The 22,691-nt window shown below is 32.1% G+C and overlaps 1 protein-coding gene across 3 annotated transcripts in view; it reads right to left on the bottom strand.

Moving 5' to 3' along the window:
• Positions 1 to 22,691, bottom strand: part of LOC130903586 (T-box transcription factor TBX20-like) — a 51,567-nt gene that overhangs the window by 5,164 nt on the left and 23,712 nt on the right. For all 3 annotated transcript variants that reach the window (XM_057815781.1, XM_057815782.1, XM_057815783.1), the window contains exons 3-4: positions 10,303 to 10,576; positions 9,910 to 10,071 (exon numbers count right to left, since the gene is read on the bottom strand). In XM_057815781.1, coding sequence (XP_057671764.1) covers positions 9,910 to 10,071; positions 10,303 to 10,576 — 436 coding nt within the window. The remainder of the gene's footprint in view (positions 1 to 9,909; positions 10,072 to 10,302; positions 10,577 to 22,691) is intronic.

The raw sequence follows: 22,691 nt of genomic DNA on the forward strand, positions 1-22,691 counted from the left end.
ATAAAATAATATGGAGATGGTAGATTTATAGTTATACATCTACGGTAGCGCCAGTAACATGTGAGAAGGTGTTTTATGAGAATTTCTCGTGCATACGATCATGAAAAAGCGACCGAGTGGATATCAGTCAATTCCCCCACTTTTATTAAATCAAGAAAATTAAAAATACATTCCAATATATACGATTTTTAATTTAGTCGTTTCTTAATCTACTCTCAATGTAAATCCTCAACATGGTGTAATTTAGTTGACAGTAACCCATCTACACTGTATCTAAATAGGTTAAATACCATCTTTTTAAAGTGTGTACTGGTTGCAGTTGATTCATTACATATTCATTGTATGAAATTTTATGAAGAATTTGAATTAGCTCTCCGCGTACACGATGAAAACTGCTTGGAATTATAAATTTTTCGTTAGAATTCGTCTCAACTCTAAATGAATCTCGAAGCATAACTAGTTTAGAAGTGCTGGAAGTGTTAAAGTTATTGAAGTCGTTTTTTAAAATTGAAATATTGCAAATTTTGTGTAAAAATGATAAAAGTGGCTAAGAGTAGTGCGGAAATTTCACAAAGTATTAGCAACAAAATAAGTTTAGATGGAAACATTTCAATGCACCTAAAAGTCATTACCACGAGCCGCCACTGAGTTAACAGGTTATTCTTTTAAGTACCCATCAATGTATTCGTGTAATTTTGACTTTGAAATTAAGTAAAACACTGCATCAAATGAAAATAAATAAGAGTTAATCTTAGGGCATAACCATCGCTAACAAAGATTCATGAAAAGAAAAATTTTAAGACACTACTTTAATAATAATAAAAATTGTATTTATTAACTCATTTAATTTGACTATTCGTGACTGCAACTTAGTTATTATGACGAGTGGTTTGAAAAAAATAGGAAAATTGAGATTTTACTAAAACTGGGACCCATCTAGTTGCACATATTCAGACATGTGGAGACCAAAACAGATACAATCGAAGGTAATCTGGATCGGGTTTGTATTGAAAGATCACTCATCAATATTCCTTGAATCTCCTGACTAAAAAAGATTATTTGGCGTTTAACTAATTCTTCCTTATTGATCCTCGATAAATCGAATTTCCAGGTTGATAACCGAGGAGCGAAATCTCATAATAGTCCCCACTCGTATACATTTATTTTTGAAAGGTTTCTGTAGAAAATTGAAACATATAATCGTTTCAGTAAGATGTAGAGTATTTAAACATCGATATATACCAATTCTGATTGTTAACAAACGCTTAAAGTTACTCGCAATAATCTATATCAAATAACAATCAGGTTTCATATCAAACAGTATGATTTCAACGGGATACAGCACAGCCAGTTGAATGACAGTAAAATGGCCCGAACTCACCCCATTAGATTTTTTCTCGACAAGCGTAACACCGATATAAATAATAAAATAATAGGTATGTGCAACAACCGTGCTTTTCAACGAATACAAAATATCCAATTTATGTATAAAATGACCTCGTTTCGATTTCGTAAGAGAAGTAAGAATTCAAAAGTAGAGGTATATCATTTGGAACAAATAAATATTGATAATATCGAAAGCGATAAATTAATGCTGGCAAATATTGGGTAATAAACTATATGAAAGCTCTTATTTCAAAGTAAATCACGACACAAGTTATATAACCCATAAGTTTTCTGATTATAGACGACAAGTCCAGGTAAATGAATTTAATAATAAGTAGTATTGAAATAATCGGAAAGAAATGAATTTCAGTAACTGAAACTGCTTTACCCAATTCTAATTTCGAAAGATTAAATTTTTTAAAGAGAAACAATGTACAGGGTCCTTCACGACGAGCTGAATCAATACGTATATGGGAAACTCAATTTTTTCAGATGGTAACCTCCATTTTTCTCTATATCATTGGATTCTACGTTTTAAATTAAGGGGACGTTGGTAAATTCATATATCTCAAATTAACGGTTTTTTTAGAAACTCGAAAAAGTTTCATGGTTTTTAATTGTCGATTGGCTTGACGTTTAAGCGTTTATCATTTATTAATTGTGATATCCGGATAGACCACAACCCACCCCTGATAAAATCCAATGGTAAAGAGAAAAATGGGAGTTACCATTTGAAAAAATTAAGTTTTAGAAGTTTTTAGATTCGGACCATTTTTTGAACACCCTATATAAATTTTTGTCAAGGTTTTCACAGATTTTGAAAGATGTAAGTGTTATTTGTCCAAATCCCAAAAATATTAGAATTGACTCACTTAAAATTAGAAATATAATTTTTTTAGTAGATGTGTCCAAAAATTTCGAAAATGTGAAATAATTAAAAAATGGTGGACTTTAGGCATACTATGGGTGATATAAAGTTTCATTGAAATCCCGCGTAGATTTCGAAAATTTAATAAAAACCATTTAAAATAACCTAGTTTCAGAACATTACTTCCAGTACTTTCCCATATGCATATCGATTCAGCTCTTCCTGAAAGACCCTGTATGTAATCTACTAATTATTCCCAATAGTTCACATAATAATAAATTTACGTACTATTTGTACTTTCTATCTATTGAGTTTTAACTTTTATTTTTCATACAAGTTCGTACAACTTGGTACGTTTGATTCTGTGGACAATGTCTAGATTTTACAGACTTTTCGTAACCTTCAACAATCTTTTTTATCTCTTCTTTGACTGTTTTATATGGAATTCCTGGTTACTATATTCCTTACCATAGTTAATTATATGTTTGAATACTAGAAACTTAATTTTAATCGTTTAAAAGTATGAGGTTCCTCCTAGGAACCAATATAGGTTTTTATATTTGACGATTAGGATTGTTAGAAAGTTCTTCCAGGAATCCATCCAAACGTTTTTTGAAGAATGGATTCTAAAAGAAAAACGTTTGGTATGTGTCTGTGGGTTTCTTAGTTCGTGCAAACAAAATTACTTTTAAGTATATTGATTATTTTTGAGATCATGGAGATTTATGTCATTTTCAGTTCCTCCATTCCGTTCTTCGCTATCCAGATGTAGTCCTAGACTATGAAGTAATCTCAGACATTTAGATTTAAATATTATGCATATGAGAAATGCGCAATTGACAGACGGCCGTGGCGTTAAAAAGCACCCATCGTAAGAAGAACCTAAGAAGTAGCATTCCCCGACTTAAAGTAAACATAAATAATAGTTTTTAAATGAGACAGGACGTTTCACAAGACGCGCGTGTGTGTGGCAAGACACAAGATGTGATGTTCAAGGCGAGTGACGAATTGCTGGAAGTAAAAGGGAATAGATATACTATATGAGGATGCCATGCGAGTTTACATGACACATTTCACAACATCAATGTGTTAGGAAGTCACTAACGATTCCCTTCACTATTTAAATACTGAATTTATACCTAACACTGAAAACTTCATGGCATTACGGTGTCTTAATTGGTTGTGGATGCCACGGTTCCTTATTTTCAGAAGGAAATACGAGCAACATCAGATGAAAACATTATTAAGAGAAAATAAGTGATTAACGAATTTAAGTCAATAAAAAATTAGAGAGATCAGCTTAAAGACAATTAATATACAATTTGAAACACCATAATAATAATAGAAATAATAGAAAAAAATACTTCACAAGAGATGAAAATGATGAAAAATCTGTTTATGTTATCGATCGGCTTTTTCTTTTTCCAACTGGATAATATGGAAGGTACATCGTAATATGAATTAAAATAGTCGATAACCTAATATAATATATTCCTAAATTATAAATAAATGATAAAACACGACTGAAAAATTTATGTAAAATAGGATTAACATCGGAGATTAGCTGGTGACAGCAAGTGGTCCCACGACACATACATTTCGTGTGTACGTCATCTGAAAACCTGATGTTGTCTCATGCATCATATTGTTCAGTATCGGGCAGAGACTCCGGGGGGTCACGTCGCTGCATTCCACGCGGGTCTTCGTATCGGTTGCTGTCACTCCCCGTGAATAGATAATTGGCCCACCTCGGGAGTGCCTCATTCTCTGGCCTGTGACTGCAACTGACGACCTGTTTGTTTAGCACCCTCTTATAAGTTACAATCCAACAGGCCCGGCATCACTAAAATAATGCTTATTCAAAATTTAGGTCATTCGAATTATCGTATATATATAGATAAAAAAATATTGTTATTACAATGTGTTTATGTTGGAATTGCGTTAAATGATAAGAGCTGCGCAAAATTCGTTTTTATGACATGCCCTTTATAGTGAAACTTCGACAATAGTTACGATATCTGCCTTTAAGTATACCCGAAACCATTGAGAGATTGATCAAACCAATTGCTTAAAAATATTTGTTTTAAATGGGTAATTCTGAAGAAGAAATACTTTTAGATTCAAATACATTATTAGATTGATAAAAAAGAAGAAAAAAACTCAACATGTAAGGTTAGTTGAAGTGATTCTCTTCCAATATTTCTTATTTTTTACTTTCGTTTTCCCGTTCTGAATTTCTCTCTCTATCTCCAAGGTATTTCATAACCTTGAAATATCGTTGTTTCCTTGGTCTTCCTTCTTTTTCTTTAGTCCTTCTTGTTTTATACCTTCGTTTCTTGTTGCTCTAAAATCTGGCATTCTCTGTATGTGACCCAGCCTCTCTATTATTTTAAATCTTATTATTTTGCTTAGTTCTGCTTCTCCAAATAAATTCCGTATTTCATTATTTGTTATTCTCAGCCATAAATCTCCCTCCTTTTTACCGCCTAGTATCTTTCTAAGTATTTTTCTTTCCCATATATCTAACTTCTCTTCTTCTGCTTTATTAAGAATCAACGTTTTACCTCCGCAGCTCAATTTTGGTTTTATTATTGTTTCGTACTATTTTTCTGGAGATTTTTTTGAAACTTGATAACGCATTCAATGCTCCTAATTATCAACTTTTCTTCGTCATTTTTCCTGCCCCGTCCCCGTCGTCTTTGATAACTACCCCAAGATATAAATAACTTTTAACTTATTCTTAGCTTATTACTTTTTCCGATGAAAATAATGGAGAAGTGAAAAATAGAAATAGAAAGTAGAAAAAAGTAAGAAAACCAAGGGATGTTATGATTATTTCCCATTCCCATTGATCGATTTACTCATACAAAAAAAGTGAGGCAAAAAATTATCAGTAATAATGACCAGCGCTTGGTTCATAATATTTTCAGTTGTCATATTTCATCAACAGCCTTTCGTAAAGAATTATCCGATTCGGTGCATTTTAATCCCTTGAGAAATTACCATAAACATTCTGACACACGTAAACGGTCTCGAATTGAATTTTAAAAATGTTACTTCTTCTATATGTATATATACCGTGAAGTTTCTCTACCGTTCGGCAAAAATAAACTCACGTGTCTATCGTTATTACATCTGTAATTAGTCATAAGTTACATACGAGGCCATAGCTGAAAGTACCAAGAGTATCGCCGACGATATCTTACAGTAGTCATGGACTTCCCGTTGAGCTTAATGAATAATTCCTTCTAAGAAGGATTGAAATACGCATGTATGTCTGAATAAAAACAGATGGACCATGACCAATAGTAAAGACATCATCAAAAAGAACAAGTGGATACAAGAAACAAGAAGGACCAACTATTAGAATCCTTGAAGAAGTAACTGCGTGGTACATAAGCCTATGAAAGTTGGACGAAAGAAGACTGATGTCTTCGTCGAATGCATCGTATGCATTTTGTATGTGTCTCTGGGCTTCTTAGTTTGTGCAAACAAAATTACTTTTGAGTATATTGATTATTTTTGAGGTTCGTGTCATTGATATTCGTGTTTTATAGGGAATAAATAAATTATTATATAGGTAGACTAGCAGTTCAATATTTTACTAACGGCATGCAATTCCTCAAATTTCCCGACGATCTTTTAAAAAATATAATTTTTTATGTTTGATTTATATACATACATATACAAAAAAAAGAAATTCCACGACAAGCTCACTATAAATTATCAAAAGTAACAGATGTGAATTCATGATCATAACTTGTAGACTCGACAATATTTATACTTCAGCAGATTAAGTTTGTCATAAACAAAATATTGTTGGACGAATAGTCTCTACCTCTTAATTAACGGGATAGCAACGAGGTGTTTTGGCCGTGTGCCAATTTAGTGAGCCCACCCAAGTATCTGTGCTGATAGCTGAATAAATGCTATCCGACTAATATGTGACAATTTTTAACAATTCACGAACTGCAAAATGTATTGTTTTTTCAGATTTTGTTCATCAACGACCAGACCTCCTATTAACTTTCAATTTTGGAAAGAGACACGTCGTACAGGTGTTGAAAAAATGATGGATTTTTCGACACCGTTAATTTCAAAGATGAGTTTCTAAATATTCGGTTATAAACCAACCATATTTTTTATATTTATTATACGTGGGTTTACCAAAAAGGTTATTCCAACATAATTCAGAAGAAATTAAGAAAAATATAGAAGGAACTATGCTATTAAGCTAACAAATTAGTATTTAAAAAAAAATTCAGTAACTACAAAATACAATATTACTCTTTATTGTAAATCCTTCATTTTTTCTGAACAGCTTAGATAATTTTTTTCTGCTTTCCTATCTTCTACGATCTGTTAAACTAGTTTGAGCGTTTTGTATTCTATCAAAAAACAATTTGGTTAAACTTTTTCAATGAACTATTTTTGAACACTATCAGTGTCTGAAATACTGATATTATTATGTTGAAACAATTATTAAATCATGGTAAATTAGGTTCGAAATTTGGAAAGAAAACTGAATGAAAATATCAATAATTAGCATCCATATGGTAAATTTTTCATAAAGTTTTTAGGTCGAGTTGTGTAACAGGTTTAAATTAATTGAATTTTGCCAGTGAAGCTACCTCGGTTTTGTCCCATTGTAATAAATCAAGACGAATATTCTATGCTTGCGAACCATCCCTAAATTCGGGGGCAGGATTTTCAACATCTGACTGCTGCAACTGATTAAAATAGTCCCATAAACGCATTATAATGAAAATCGAAAATTATCGAAAAAGTAATACTAGCAGTGAAAAGGTTAAACTCGATGTTGAAACAATGATTAAATCATGCTAAATTGGGTTTTTTATCTAAAATAAACAATGTCCGAAACTTAGAAAGAAGACTGAATGGAAATATCAATAATTAACAGCCTTATTGTAAATTTTTGAAAAAGTTTACAGATCAGGTTGTGTAAATTAAACCAATTTTGCTAATAAATTCGTATATCCACCTCAGGAAAAATACCCTAATTCAAAGTTTCCTCTATTTTTTTTTTAAATTCGTCTATATTCGGATTATCTTTTAACCACATGGTTTTCCGATGTTTTATACCTTTTAGCAATAATGGAAATTAGTCACACATAGTTCGATAAACTGTTTCATTCAAATTATAATCATGAATTTGATTTGGTCGCAAACGAAAAATAATATTTATGATTTACGATCCAACTCCAATTCGCCGGTATGACTATGACACAATTATGTGACAATTTCCCCGATTTACGAACGGCAAACTACGATTGTTTTTCAAATGCAGGTTCATCAACGTCTAGACCACCCATTTAACCGACGGTTAAAATAGAATTGATTTTTTTTTCGTTCTACAAGGTGTTGAAGAAATGATGAGTCGTATGACAGCGCTAGGCGCTAATTTAAGGAACGTCCTTAACGATTTGCCTAACTAAAGATAGAAATTTCCGAGGTTTTTCTTTTGGTTTCAAAGTTCAAATATAACTGGGCAAAATAATGGTTCATTAACGGAGCTCCTCGCGAAAAAAGGAAACGATAATACATCTTGATATTTATTCCTCCATAATTTCTATTTAATTCACGTCTTTTCAAAACACCTTTCAAAAAAATCAAGAATTTCCAGCTGATCCGTTTTATGAGACTTGTGGGGGGCCGTTGAAATATTACATAAGCAGATTTATTATAATTATTCAACCCGTTCTTCTTGCTTATCGAGAAATTATCTATCCTTCATTTTCGTATTTTCCTAAACATTTCCGTCTCTTCTATTTCCTCCAGTGCTGATTTATGATTCTGGTTCTTCTATACCAGATCCCCTTTCAGGGATAATAGGTACCTCGAAAACTTCACGACGCACAGCGATAAGTCAATAAACATATTTTATAGTAAACATTTATTGGATTGATTTCGATTATTCAGATTTAATTTATCTTTTATTTGACATCCTTGGCCGTCAATAAACTCCTACAGCCATGGTCTCGTAAAAATCTGAATTAATTAAAGAAAATTTACACACAAACACGAGATCTGTTTGAAAACATCTTTTGGCCATTAAAATAAAATTTATGATAACCGAGGAAATGACGAGGTGCTACAACTTTTCATCGTCGACTCGATCAAAAGGATATTTAATTATTTTATTTCTCTACACGACACGTTCGAACTTAAACTAAGTGTAATTAATATACGAGATTTCTTAATAATAGGAAAAAATAGTTAGGAAAAAAATGTGATAAGTAAACATTGAAAATAATATCTGTCATTCGGAATTAATAATATTCCTTTCATTACCGGTGTTATAAGGAAAGTTCTTTATTGAAATAAAAATCCATTGAAAGAATTTTATAATTGTGCCAATAATTTCATTTTGAAGCCTGTATCAGTAGTAAGTATGAAATGTAAGCAGGATCTAATAAAAATTAAATACTAATTGACAAATAGTGAAAAGAATAAATCTCTTCATTTGACTACAGCTTTTTTGCGATGGCAATTAAGTCTAAACAAACGATAAAAATTAAAACCTCGTGATTCACTAAAGGACAAAATACAAAATAAAACTATCATATATCTCCTAGTCATCGAGCTAAACCATTCTGCGGACCATGTGAAAGATATCCTGTCGTTTCTGACAACAAAATCACCGAATCACCTTCTGTAATTGTGAGCTGTCCATAGGAAAATGCTGCAACATCAGATTTATCTGCATAGTTTCATCCCCTATTATGCATTCTAATCTTATACCATTCCAAAATCCCACTCAATAATAAATTCAGTCATCAAACTAATCCACGACATCTTGAATGGCGGATTGTGTTTACAACTATCTGACGCCAGTCTCGATCCGTGTTACCAACCTAACTTCCCAAATTTCCCTTTCTAGAGCGCGAAATTCGAATTAAAGTATAAAAATGCTTACACATGTAATAGTTTTTCCTATTTATAGCAAAAGCTCAAATGCGTTGAATTGTTTATGTACCTCATTTATATTGTCATCGATTGACAAAAGTTATGAGTATGTACCATCTATCTGTCAGGGTCAGAACTTATTGATTAAAGTATATTACTTTATATAATTGATTAAACTTGTAATTTAAAGCCTAACTTTGACATTGCTTGCACGTCATTTATGTTCGAAACTGTATATAATTTAATGTACATGTTTTTAACGCCACTATAACAAAACCATGGGGATTTTATGGAAATCGTCGTAGAAATAGAATTAGAAGTGATTAATACATCCGATTGGGGTTGGGTAATACTAGAAATCGAAATAATGTTTCACGGTTTTTTTCAACACAGCGGACATAGAAGACTACCGATATTTATCTTCCGATACTGAAAACAATCCAATATTGTGAGTAATACTAAATAAATTATTATAAGGAAAAGTAAGTTGAAATTACGAATCGATTCATCACATCAATCGATAAACAGAAACCCGTGAAATTTGATACAATTCAGTAAAACATACAATGATTTGATAACGGTGATGTACAAAAAAATTAATATATGATGATTACAGCAATCTCATAATTATTTTCTTTATCTAATGTACAAATTAAATCGAATTTACTATTTCATCTACTTATTATGGAAACTTTATTCAACAACATTTTTGGACAAGAGAAACTTACCAACTGGTTTTGATAAGCTGTAACAGCAGTGAAGGTCGTTTCTGGAAAAATAAACGTTTTGTACTCTTCGTTTTCCAGATCATTTATCGGACCAGTTGCCCCATCTCCTCTTTTCACGAGATGGACTCTGGGCTGATATTTGTGCATGGAATTTAGAACCAACTGTAAACAAACGTATCATTTATTAGCAATTATTCAATCTCGAAGTTTATAAAGACATCCTAAAAAGAAGGTTACTGAAGAACTTATTTGGTCCGCTCTCAATTTTTAACACTCGTTAACCAAAATTTAATATATAAGTAATTGAAGGTTGATTTCCACAATGTTACGATTATGAATATAATTAAATAGATAAAATATTTTGGATTATCGCTAAAAGTACCCTATACTCACTTGACCGTGTTTATCCATTTCATTGTTGGTTAGTTTGAGTTTTTCGAAGGACACGACTTGCTTCCTGAGCTGTTCCCCGGTGAACGGCGAGTCTGGATGTGCGCAAATTCTACAAGGAGCTGGTGGATCCGCTTTCCCAGCCACTAACCACGAAGATCTATGGTAAGCGTATCGGTATCTCTTATTATCTACAGGAACTATATCTAAAAGTACTGCGTATTTTTGATCTGAACGGATTCCGGTGAAAGAAACTCGAACAGTAGGAAACATGCGCCTGAAAAGAAGATATAAATAATAATAGAAAACACTCGCAGTTTTACTACTCTTCCTGAGGAACATTGATTGCAAACTACTATGAAAGATAATAGATTCGATTCCATCCCAGTAGGTAATGATTCTTTCACTATCATTTTATCAATAAACGAAAAAATGATTATAGATTAACTTGTTCACACTGTATACACTCGATGAGTATCTAAGGCGCTAATAGGTTGTGACTAATATCATGACACTTGTAAATATAACTATTACATAATAATGCCGTTTGCCATTTTATTTACTGACGTAATTTTTGTAACTTCCGATTGCAATGAACATAATTAGGAAGCGAGCCAAATTAGCCATTATTCGCATAGTAAACTTTTGTTGTAATGTGAATGGCATTAATGGTATTCAATCTAGCGTCTCAATATAATTCCAAAAAAACACACAGTAGTTTAAACTTTCGTTTATACCATAGATAATTGTAGTTTCTATAGAGTTTCTGAATATTTTGTGATTTAGTGAGCGAAAAAATTTTTTCATGCATCAGAGTTTATACAAAGACTATAAATGGCCGGTGATTTTGTTTTGTAATTTGAATGTTTTCATTTCTCGGGTATTGCTTCATTGTAAGGTACCGGGTATTGAGTAAGGACCCATTTGGCCTACGCCAACTACCCCACAGCTCATAATAATCAATTAGATGACCGCTCGTTTATACCTAATCAAAATAATTGGTATTACCGATGGAATCGAAGATGATTTGTTGGAGATTCAAGATTTCGTCAGGATACCTTATAATAATCCGATTGTAAAAGAAAAAACAACGTTACTTCATTTAGCGTAAGTGTAAAAGCTAATAAACCGCCTTGTTGCCGGAAATCCCATAAAAAATGTATCGATCCAAGGCGGTTCATTAGGTAGGGCTTCGATAAATAATAAAAGGAGTCGGCAGCAAGGCGCGAAATTTGTCAGAAAATGTGACAAACCCTCGTTGCCGTAATTCAATTTGAATGTGAAATTACTCGTCGGAATGAGATGTTTCATTTTCGTTATGGTGTTTCAGAGAAATTGTGACGGAATATTTCAAACGAACAACGGTTATTCAATTCGCTCTTCACACATTTATTTATTCATACTTGGGCATATTGATTTGCTGCCAGAATTTTATAATGAAAAGTCGAGGATTTGAAAGGTCCCGTTAGAAGCTTCAACAGTTCTAAGAAATGAAAATCAATCGTATCAGATGTTGTTTTTAGCGTATGAAGAAGAAGAAGAAGAAGAAGAAGAAGAAAAAGTCATGGTATATCATTCAAAGTTGTTTCAATGAATTATAGCAAATGGATAATACAGTACAAAAGCAAAAATGACAAAAAAATTATCTTGATAGAAGCAAATCCAAATTTAAATTGTTCTGATTTTTCTCATCATAATAAAGATGAACTTCTAAAAACGTGTTTACAAAAACTGTTACACAGAGAATAACAAAGTAGTACCATGTAGGTACACCAAGAAGAATACCCAAAAATGTTATTAAAAAGGTCAGAAAAAGAGATTCTTGTTAAACCAGATGTTGTGTGTGAAGTGTATGGTAATGAATTTTTGACTTGACTTGAAACAATGAGTCCGCCGATGAAAATAGATAACAGAAACGATAATGAGTCTGTCAATATCTCTGGGATGTAGATCTCATTCTAAAGTATGAAAATAGAGTATTAAAAAATATTTAATAGATGACATAATAGTCAGACATCTTCATTGTAACTTCCTGATAAACCAAAGTGAAAGAGCGCTGATGCTGGTGGACAAAAGCTCTATTATAAAAGTTTTTTGTCGACACAAATTCTGTCATTAAATGGATTTCAGCCACACGTCATCTTGACCACAAAATTTTCTTAATTAGTAAAAACTAACCTATAAATTATAATTATCGACACGGCTGGTACTACAAACCTCTCTTATTATAAAGTGGCAAAACAAGATGTGGGCCCGCAAGTAGTCTATGAATCAATGTAGACAGCAACGTCACTTGGTGTAGCGGAGCGTCGCGACATGCTCGTGGAGGTCTAATTGTGCGTTTCGCATAAAGACAACGGATTTGACTAAATGCCAACACTTTGAAGTGTGACTATTTTCACCGGAGCAATGCAATAGAGATATTGAGTGTTACCGCTTTGAAAGATACACATAGGCAGTTTGTTAGTTAATCAACATGATTTACGAAATCGGAAAAGCCGAACGAACTTTGCAAAATAAATTTTAGTTTTATCTGCGTAAATTATTCTCCAGTAATCGTACTATAATTGAGGTTAACAGCTATATTTTTCCATCAGTTTTCTATGTTATAATTACTCTTTACCCAGTCAAATAATTTTTTTTTCATTTGTATTTAAGTTTCTTTTATTCGAAGAAATATAATTTTTTAAATTTAATTACGGGCTACGAAAATACCTTCACACTTATTAATGTCTACAAATTGAATAAACTTCAGATCCTTAATGGTATTTTCAACTGTTGCTACTTAAATGCCCCTTTATTAACCTAAAAGTTATCATTTCCTGAAATGTTGCGAAGACTTCCAACACCCCTAATTGAATCCGAACATGTTGCATCCGATACAACAACTTATGATGAATTTATTTCGAAAGTACAGAACCAACTTATAGACCAGTCATTATTGGTCGTTCATTTAACGTATTTTTGATAAAAAATCGCAAATTCATCAGAATTTATTAGTCAAATCTTTCTATTTATTTATATATATGAGACCTGTTCGAAAAAATGTTTCAAATCAAAAGTAAATTGTATAAAATTATGATCTTCCTCCAAAGTTTTATCTTTGCTAGATATTTCTCTTCTTGCAGATAGTCCACTAAATCATGCTAAACTCCCATAATCAAAGAAGTAGCTAAGAAATATTCGGTTTATCCTAATTTATCATGTTAAAAAATCCAAGCACTCTGTAGACTAGATTATTGAGCTTTTGACAAAAATATTAGATTAGAATCGAAAGTTTATGACGTACAGTCTACAGTCAAAATCTCAAAAAAGTTCACATGAATATCTCATGCCTTTTGAAGATTTTTGATTACGTCAACGCTGCTATAATAAATTTTCGTAAAGAAAAAATTTAAAAAATACCAACTCTGATAAACGAATTCGTTGAACCGAAACGATTGATATTGATATTGATATAATTGATTTCAAGTATCATAAATTAGTAAGAAAATTTCGATACAAAATAAAAATATTGTTCACGGACTAGACTATTTTTCAAAGTAGAAACCCTATAATAATTTGGCAGTTTTATAAAGGCCAATTCAGTTAATCATACCTCTGAAAAAATTTATTGGATAAACCTGTCATGGTTTTTATTTATGTTTCATGGCCCACCCTTGTCTTTGCCACGGAAGCCACGTATCAACGTGGTTTTCACCTTAGAAATATATGTATTAATTATACATTTTTTCATTTCATTTTTTCCTGTTGTTTTTTTGTAAAGTTCACTCTATCGAGCTTATTAAAAATTTCATTTCATCCATTTATGATAAATTCTCAATATTAATTATTGTGTTGAAGTAATTTTACAAGTTTTCTGTTATTTTTTTTTTTTTTTTGGATGAAGATACATTTCTGATTATTAAAAATGGACCTTTCTTCTCGCCCCAGCAACTTTTCAATTATTGAAATTACTCTGCATTAAATTTCGTAGAGGAAACGTGATGAGCGCTCCCTTTAGATTTCACCCTTTACCTATAGAGGGTGATCAGCAATTATATCAATGGTTGGAGCATTTTTTTTTAATTCTAGGAACTGTTCACTATATGTCGAATTAACTGTCAAGAGGTTTCGCAAACACATATTCATTACTTTAATGTATTTAAAGGAAATACTTTCCAAAATTAACTAATAATAGGTATAATATACTACAACATATTTTGTGTTGACTTACAAAGAGAATAGTAATCAGTAATCGGGGAGAAACTAAATATATAAGGACCGATCCTTTTGATCTGTCCCCGGCCCATTTATCAGAAAAACAATTATTCATTATTACACGTCTCGGCTTAAATATTGTTTAGCGATGTGCGATAATTAAATACTTGCGTTTAAAAGAGTTGACTCCGACGCAAATTCACGGAAATGTGGTAGATACATTAGGGGATGTGCAGCTACAGATAAACTGCACATAGAGCACCCACAACACGACAATAAAGGCCGCAATATTTCTTGATAAAAAAGCAGTTGATTGTTTCATGCAAGATCTCGCACTTGCAACATCATCGGTTTGGTGTCATTTTTATTGCGCGCAAGCTGTAATTCTAGGGAGAAATCTAGTTACTTTTAGTTTAAAAATCAGCCTATCCATCAAACTCCAAAACTAAAGCAGAAGTTGATATTATTATTAACAGTAATGCACTAATAACTTTTTTACTTCGTTACTTATTGATTTAATTTTGTTATTATCATTTTTATATCAGTTACAAAATATAGAATCAAATTTTAGGTGAGGTATTTGATTAATCACTTATTTAATATTTTTTATTGGCAGCCATGATGTAATGACAAGTGACACGCGACGTGCAATATTCATCCATGTCAAACGGTCTTGATATAAACATGTCTAAATTGAAATAAAGCATTTGCCCTCGAGTAGACTATGCTTCACCAATAGGATTCAATATTAAAACCAGTTTTTTGTTGCAAATAATCGAGGTAGATTTTCTTTTGATTTCCTTTGTTCTTTGATTGTCCGTTACCAACTTATAATTAATTGCCCAACACATTTTATAACAGACACGATATGAATTTAATACTTTCATCGCTTTCAGTCAGTTTAAAATTGAATTTATCTAAAGCTAGAGGCTACTTTAGAAAATTAGTGAGGTAGTTTGTTTACTTTAATATGAAAGGTTTTCGTTTGAAATTTCGTTTGTTAGGAAAACAAGTCGTTATTTGACCGACAAAAATTGGTTCTTAATTGATTATTTATCATTCTTTTCTTAATCTAAGAAAAATGAGATATCTATATGGATAGGTAACTTACAGAGAATGGCGGATTTTAGTACTACTAGTATTACTTTTCGTATAAAATTTTTTAACGGAAAATCCCCCAGACTAATATCTTAGAAGTGTACTAATGGGATAGTGATGGAAAGGGTGAGGTGATTTATTACATTTTGTACAGATTCAAAAATAAGCATTTCGAATTAAAAATGTTCTCGAAGTGATTAAAAACAATATTAAAGGAATTTTAATTAAAAAAATAACATAAAATCTGCAGTGAAATTATCAAAAATCCGTAACTATAGATTCACTCAACAAAATTTATGAAACGAATTTTCCTCTAGCATATAATTCCCTACGGTTATTTTTTTCCCCGTTTTCATTAATTATAGTGAGTGTTTAGTTAGAAATTGGCTTCTTTTAGTGTCTGTTTTGGACTACTTCATTTCTAATGGTATTAATCAATCTTTGTTACTCAACTAATTAATTACTACTTCGAGAAACTGTCAATTGATTCTATATCTAATATTGTCGAAGTTGTTTGTTGTTCGTTTCTACTTTTTTCTTTTTAACTCTCGTAGCTTTTCTCAATTGTTACATTTTGTACAATTAACCGAATACGCAAACTCAATATTATAGTCCCTAATACGTTTGATACGAAGGCCGCTGCTTAAGTTTTGAAATAGACAAATAAAAACAAATATTTACTATTTGATATAGGTTTGTTCGTCAAAATATTCTCCATTGTGATCAATACACTTTTCCATGCGTTTGAAACAATTGTCCAAGCATCTACCGCTTCTTCACAGATGTAGAAAAACGTTGACGTTGACTTCCCAATTTATTTTTGATCTGCAGGAATAAAAAGGAATCATTGGGTGCTAGACAGTACTGTATTGCAGATGACAAATCAATTCGATGTTTCGACTGTTTAAAAACGTTTTTATTTTGAGTTGATGATGTGTGAGAGTTAGTCTTGGTGGAGAATGATTCATCTTCTGCGATTGATTCTGGTAAACAAATGCTGGTTTACTTATTCAGAATTGAACGTTCTACGTTGCTGTAATGGATTATTTTTGTGATTTGCGAATTAATCTTTTTGACAGCCAAATGTACTCGCAACATTGCAAATTATACGAGTGGAATTGATGTTTTCTAGCACAATTGAATTCGAATATAAAGTTAAACATGGTGTTTCCAGATAGTGCTTTATAACAATGGTCGAGCGGTTTGATTCTCGTCGAAAGTCACCATTAAAAATCGCATCAGTGTTGCCATATCTCAAAACTTAAGTAGCAACCCTCGTACTGTCATTACTTTAGTTCTTGGTAGTTGTTTATCAACTTTATTATAATTTTCTTTCTTAATTATTCCTAAAGATCTTGTTACTGATATTTATTTAATGGTTTTACTCGGTCACTACCAATTTTCAGGGATCACTTCGTCTAAAAAAAGATAATTTGTGTATGTTTTTGAATGAATGTGTAATATAAATGACTGCCGAATGGAAATCTCGAGTGGATTGGCTCACGTCCGGTTTTCGTGGTTAGTGATATCGATCTCGACTTGAATGAGGTTATTAAATATCTAATCCATACAATTTCGGAGTAAAGGATTATTAGCAGATGGTTCAAAATAATTAATTTTGGAGCTTTATTTGTTGAATTATATAGTTATAATATAATCAACAAAATTGAATTTCAATATAACGGAAACCGTAAGTCGTATTCGAGATCGTGTTATTTGTGATAGATTTGTATTAACGAACTGTTGCAGGTAATTGATTCGCTGGAATTTGTAAGTGTTTACGCAACAGATTTTGATGTACGAAAAAATATGCGTTTTATAGAATAACTTTTCAATTAATGTCATATTATTCAAATTTAATAATAAAATCAGTCAAGTAGCAATAGTGTGGGTACCATTAAGAAAACGTGAATGAAATTTATGATGAATTATACAATAAAGGCGAACCTACTGAAATTATTTCCGTTATAATAAATGGGTTGTTTAGTAGTTGAAGTGCGACGATCACGGACCGTTTGTACTGTCACTTGGTCTAATGCTTAAATTTCTTTACGTTTAATTAAAACATACGAAGCGAGTTGATAAATTTACTGAGCTCCCGTTGTTGCCAACGCATCAACTCTTCCCGATCCAATTGTCCGTTAACTCCCCGTATTTCCATCTCCTTCTTTCCTTCGTTTATTTCTCATTTTAATTGGGATAAACCGTCACGCGGCAATCGAATCGAGCCAAGCGCGATTCGTCAAATTGAAAAATATTAATTAGGTATTTTTAAAATAAATTCAATATTTTCATATATACGTTTTATTAAAAGCTTCTTCTACCAGATGAAGAAGTTTTCCAAACAATTTAATAAAACTTGTTCGTTTTGTAAATGAAATTCATTCGAAAACATGGTTTCTACTTCATAAATTATTGATTTTGCAAACGGTATGTTCTTATGTGTGAATTTACTAAATTCATATTTAGTAGCGTCAAGAAAAGTCCATTAATTAAAAAAAAAAACAAAATAATAATACACTTAGTCTAAGCGAGCTCCTTCGAGGACTCACGTTATAATCTAGGCGGTCTAAAACACTACGAGGTTAGTTCCAGAAGTACCTGGTCCAATAAAGAAAACACAAAAATTTTGGCAAAACAAAATATAGTGCAACCTCGACCCTCGGAGGGGACCAAGAAAATATTTGTTATATTAAGTAATTCCTTGAACTGAGGTTTGTTATGTTGAGGTTAGGTTGGTCTAAAGAGGTAAAAAAATAGTTTTATTCACCTCAACATTACGTACTTATCTTATTATAAAAAACAATTACTAATAAATGGTAACACATTTTTATCAAATTACTGTATGTATTTTCTATTTAAAAACAAATAGTTAGGTAAAAAAATTTTTTTCTTACGTTAATAATCAAAATTAAATGCGGTAAAATCCGTAAAAGTAGGTACATATCTTGGTAGGTACATAGATTATGTTGGTAATTTAATGTTAATTATAAGCATCTTTCATTGTGAAGTTATGCTCATCATGCATATTTTTTAAGTAAGTACCGTTTTGCGATTCCGCCGCCGCAACCCCAAGGTCGGCGTTCCGCACATGCGCGCTGGTTACCTACATCTCTTGGCTACGCACTGACGCCATTACAGTCTGCTTCTTCATTGTGTACGTTGTTTACTGAGTGTTTAAGATGCCTCCGACAATCGTCCCGCCGATTGTGAAGTACGGGCTGTTATACGATTTCTTAGTGCTAAAGGCGTAAAACCGATCGATATTCATCGTGAGATCTGTGAAGTTTATAAGATTTGGTGCAGAAAGTGGACGAAAAGGTGAAAGAAAACAGACGCTTTGCAATTTCATCATTGTGCGACTACTTTCACGTTGACTTCCAAAAATGTTGACGGATTAGCACAAAATCCAATCTTTTAGGCAGTGTATTGACTTTCCTTGAGCGGTACCACAATGAAGGTGAAGATTTTTTAGACCAAATAGTTACTGGTGACGAAACATCGGTGGCCTAAGTCACACCAGAATCGAAACAACAATCCTTGGAATGGCGAGATTCATCATCACCCAAAAAGTGGAGTTTAAGCAAACAATTTCTGCCCGGAAAATCATGTGCACAGTTTTTTGGGACAAAAAAGGAGTATTGCTCCTAATGAGACAATCAATGCAGCGTCTTATTATGAGATATCGAACAATCTGCGTCGTGCAATCTAGAAGAAAAGACGTGGCAAGTTGAATAAGGGTATCGTTTTGCTGTATGTGGCTAATCGGACCAAAGATCTCATCAAATCTTTTCAATGGGAAACTCTAGATCATCCTCCCTATAGCCCTGATCTGGCGCCCAGCGACTACCATTTGTTCCTGCACTTGAAGAAACGCCTGGGCGGTCAGCGTCTTCAAGTGATTAACAAGTCAGGTGGCAGAATTTTATGAGGAGGGTATTGAAAAACTGGTGCCACGTTATGACAAGTGCCTCAATATTCACGGAAATTATGTAGAAAAGTAGATTAAGATACAGGCCTTCATGTAAAAATAAAATTATTGCGATATCTTTGCACTTCTTAAAACGGTACTTATTTAAAAAATATGCCTCGTAGTAATGAGCAGCATTGTTTACATTACTAACAAAAGCGTGTCGAAACCTGTCGCGACATGAATCTCTTACTATGAGATTAAGAGTTATACATTGGTGAGAACTTTATATAAAGGTTTTGGGTTGACAAAATTCGTTAATTAGAGGTATTTATATTTTTTCTTGAAAGTTGAAAATTCGTTATTAAAGAGGATGTTCGCAAAAAATGTTCGTAATGTAAAGGTATATTTTATATGGACAATTCAAGGGGATTGCTTGCGAAGAATTTGTCAAATCGAGGAAGTCGTTATATTGAGGTACGTTATATTAAGGTTGCATTGTATATTTATTTTTCAACGTAATCTTCTTTTACCTCCATACACTTTTTCCAGCGATGTTCAATAAGTTCGATATCCTTTTTATAATAAGAATCGTTAAGCTCTTCAAAATAGACATCACCATTTCATTATTGGAAAATCTTTGATCACCGAGTTATTTTTCCAAGTCTGAGAACAGAAAATAATCCGAGAGGGATAAATCTACCGAATAGAGTGCATGAGATAGTAATTCAAAGTTTAACTCATTAATTTTGGCCATTGCAATAACGAATGTATAATCTGGTGCATTATCTTGATGTAAAAACACTTTCTTCTTAACCAAAATCGGCCGTTTTTGCTTGATTGCTTTGCTCAAACGTTGCAATATACTTGCTGTTGAAAATTTTTCCTTTTTTCAATATATTGAATGAAAATTAACCCACGAGTCTAAAAAATCCGGCGCCATGTTCTTGCCTACAGATGGAACGGTCTTTGGAGACCCTTTCCAGTCCATTTTTTTTCATTGTTTTTTTGTTTCAGGTATTAAGTGATAGATCCACGTTCCATCCATGGTTATAAAACGGTCCAAAATTCGTCTTTATATCTGTCGATGCTGTTTTTGTTTTATTGTGAGCAAACGCAGCCACCATCTTTAGTTTAAAATGTCTACTATGTTTGCTGGTTCCCGCACTTTCAGTCGACGATCATCCAGAGGATTTTCTTTAATATTTCTGGAGTCATTTCTTTCTGATTTCCTCCTGTAATTAGCTCAATTATGTACAGTATTAAACACTTTTTCCTCTTTCCAATTGTTATGTTTTTGCTCGCTTTCACATGTCCAAATGCCCGCACTATCGTTGGCACTCAAAAAATAATCTATTAAAGGTAATGAGTTCAAAATTTGAATTGTCAGTCTGGAGACTTATTGATGATATTGGTACGTTGAAAAAAAAAAATAATTACGATATTATTTCGTGAAGAAAAATTTCCAATTATCCTAATAACAGTATAGCGCACATTGTTATTAATGATATTTCGGAACCGCGTCTTGGAATGATAAAAATATTTACCAACTAGCTTACTATCAGCATCATCCATCTTATTAGTTAAGGTCATAACTCATAGAATCACAAAAATATTATTATCGGAATCGTTTGTTTCTCTATCAGATAGTATTTATTAAAGCTTAATAAGCACTAGCCGCCTTAAAATTATAAAACCGCAAACATAAGTGTAACAATTTGAGTTATGTTCTTACTCATCTGGGTTGGTGGGATCATTATCACGACGATATTCGAGCAGAATAATCGATTGGACTCGAGGCAAGAGGAAAACGCGATGAAGATAGCGGCTTCTAAAAGCCTATAATTTCACTACTAATTTGTTTCGATATCTTTTCGGTATCGGTGTTCCGATAGGGAGACGAACACCTACTTCACGAGCTCACAAATCTTTTTTACTAAGTTTAGGACGTGTAAAACGAATATTCACACGTAGATACGACACCCGCGTTTTCCTCTTTTTAGAATATTAGCTGTCGTATTAGTTTTAGTTAATTATCGCGTCCAACAAAGACGAAATTATTAAATTTTCAATATTTCTTCCAACCAAGTTAATAAAAAAAAGGTATCAAAACATTTTACATTATCTTTATAATTAAATATCGTGAGCTAGATAACGATCTGCATCTCATTTCTACATACCATGACAGTATAAGTTTATTTCCATGGTACTTACATTGTTTGAATGTCATGTAAAGAAACCCAAAAATAAAATGTGGAGAAGTCTCTTAGTATTGAACTTGGCTAGCTTTAAACTATTTAAAGAGAAAGGTACGTTAAGGCATAAGTAATTATTTAAGAAACATTTAGTGGGTGGTTTAAACATTTCAGTAAGTTCGCCATATTGCGTGACTTTATAGGTATAAAATAAACACTGAACATATGATATAAAGTAAATACGAGAGTTATTTTCTCGTTTAATCTAAAATAAATCTGGGAAATCGCATATAAATCGTGTTTTTTGTAAAAATATCACCTAATAAAGGTGTTTTACGGTACCAAAAAATTCGAATATACTACAAAAATGGTTTGAAAATATTGGTTGTGGCGAGATATAATTATTTTTGTTATTTATTATTTTAATATAAGTAAGATCCAAATTTATCTTTTAATATTTTATAGTAATTAAGTTTATTATACTTTTAATTATGTAATAACGTAAGAGCTTAACCTGTAAAAGTTTTGTTCACTTTATTCTTATATACATATAAAAAAATATTTTATTTATACGTAACTAATTAATAAAAACTGTGTTATAACAGCACACGCTACGTTGACGGCAACGATAACCTCGAAATTATCAAGCAGACAACTGCTCAATGCTTTTATTAAACCTATGAAGTCACAACTAAAACTAATGACAATTATTTTTTCACTTTCTAACAAACAACAAAAATATCCAGGAGAGAAAAAAAGACAATAAAGGTGAAACGAGAATGTTTTGGGACGTAGATTAAAGATGATTGTGTTCAAAAAACATGCGAGAATATAATCTAGAAAATTGGATTACCTAGGATTAATAGAAGAGAAGCTGGTAAACAGAGCTCAAAACCCTCATGTGTCACAACAATTTAGACATGATCTGATATGAGCGATTTATTTGGAAAAATCAACAGTAAAAAATGTTTAGTACAACCAAAATAAAT

This window comes from Diorhabda carinulata, chromosome 2 (genome assembly GCF_026250575.1).
Source record: "Diorhabda carinulata isolate Delta chromosome 2, icDioCari1.1, whole genome shotgun sequence".
NCBI lineage: Eukaryota > Metazoa > Arthropoda > Insecta > Coleoptera > Chrysomelidae > Diorhabda > Diorhabda carinulata.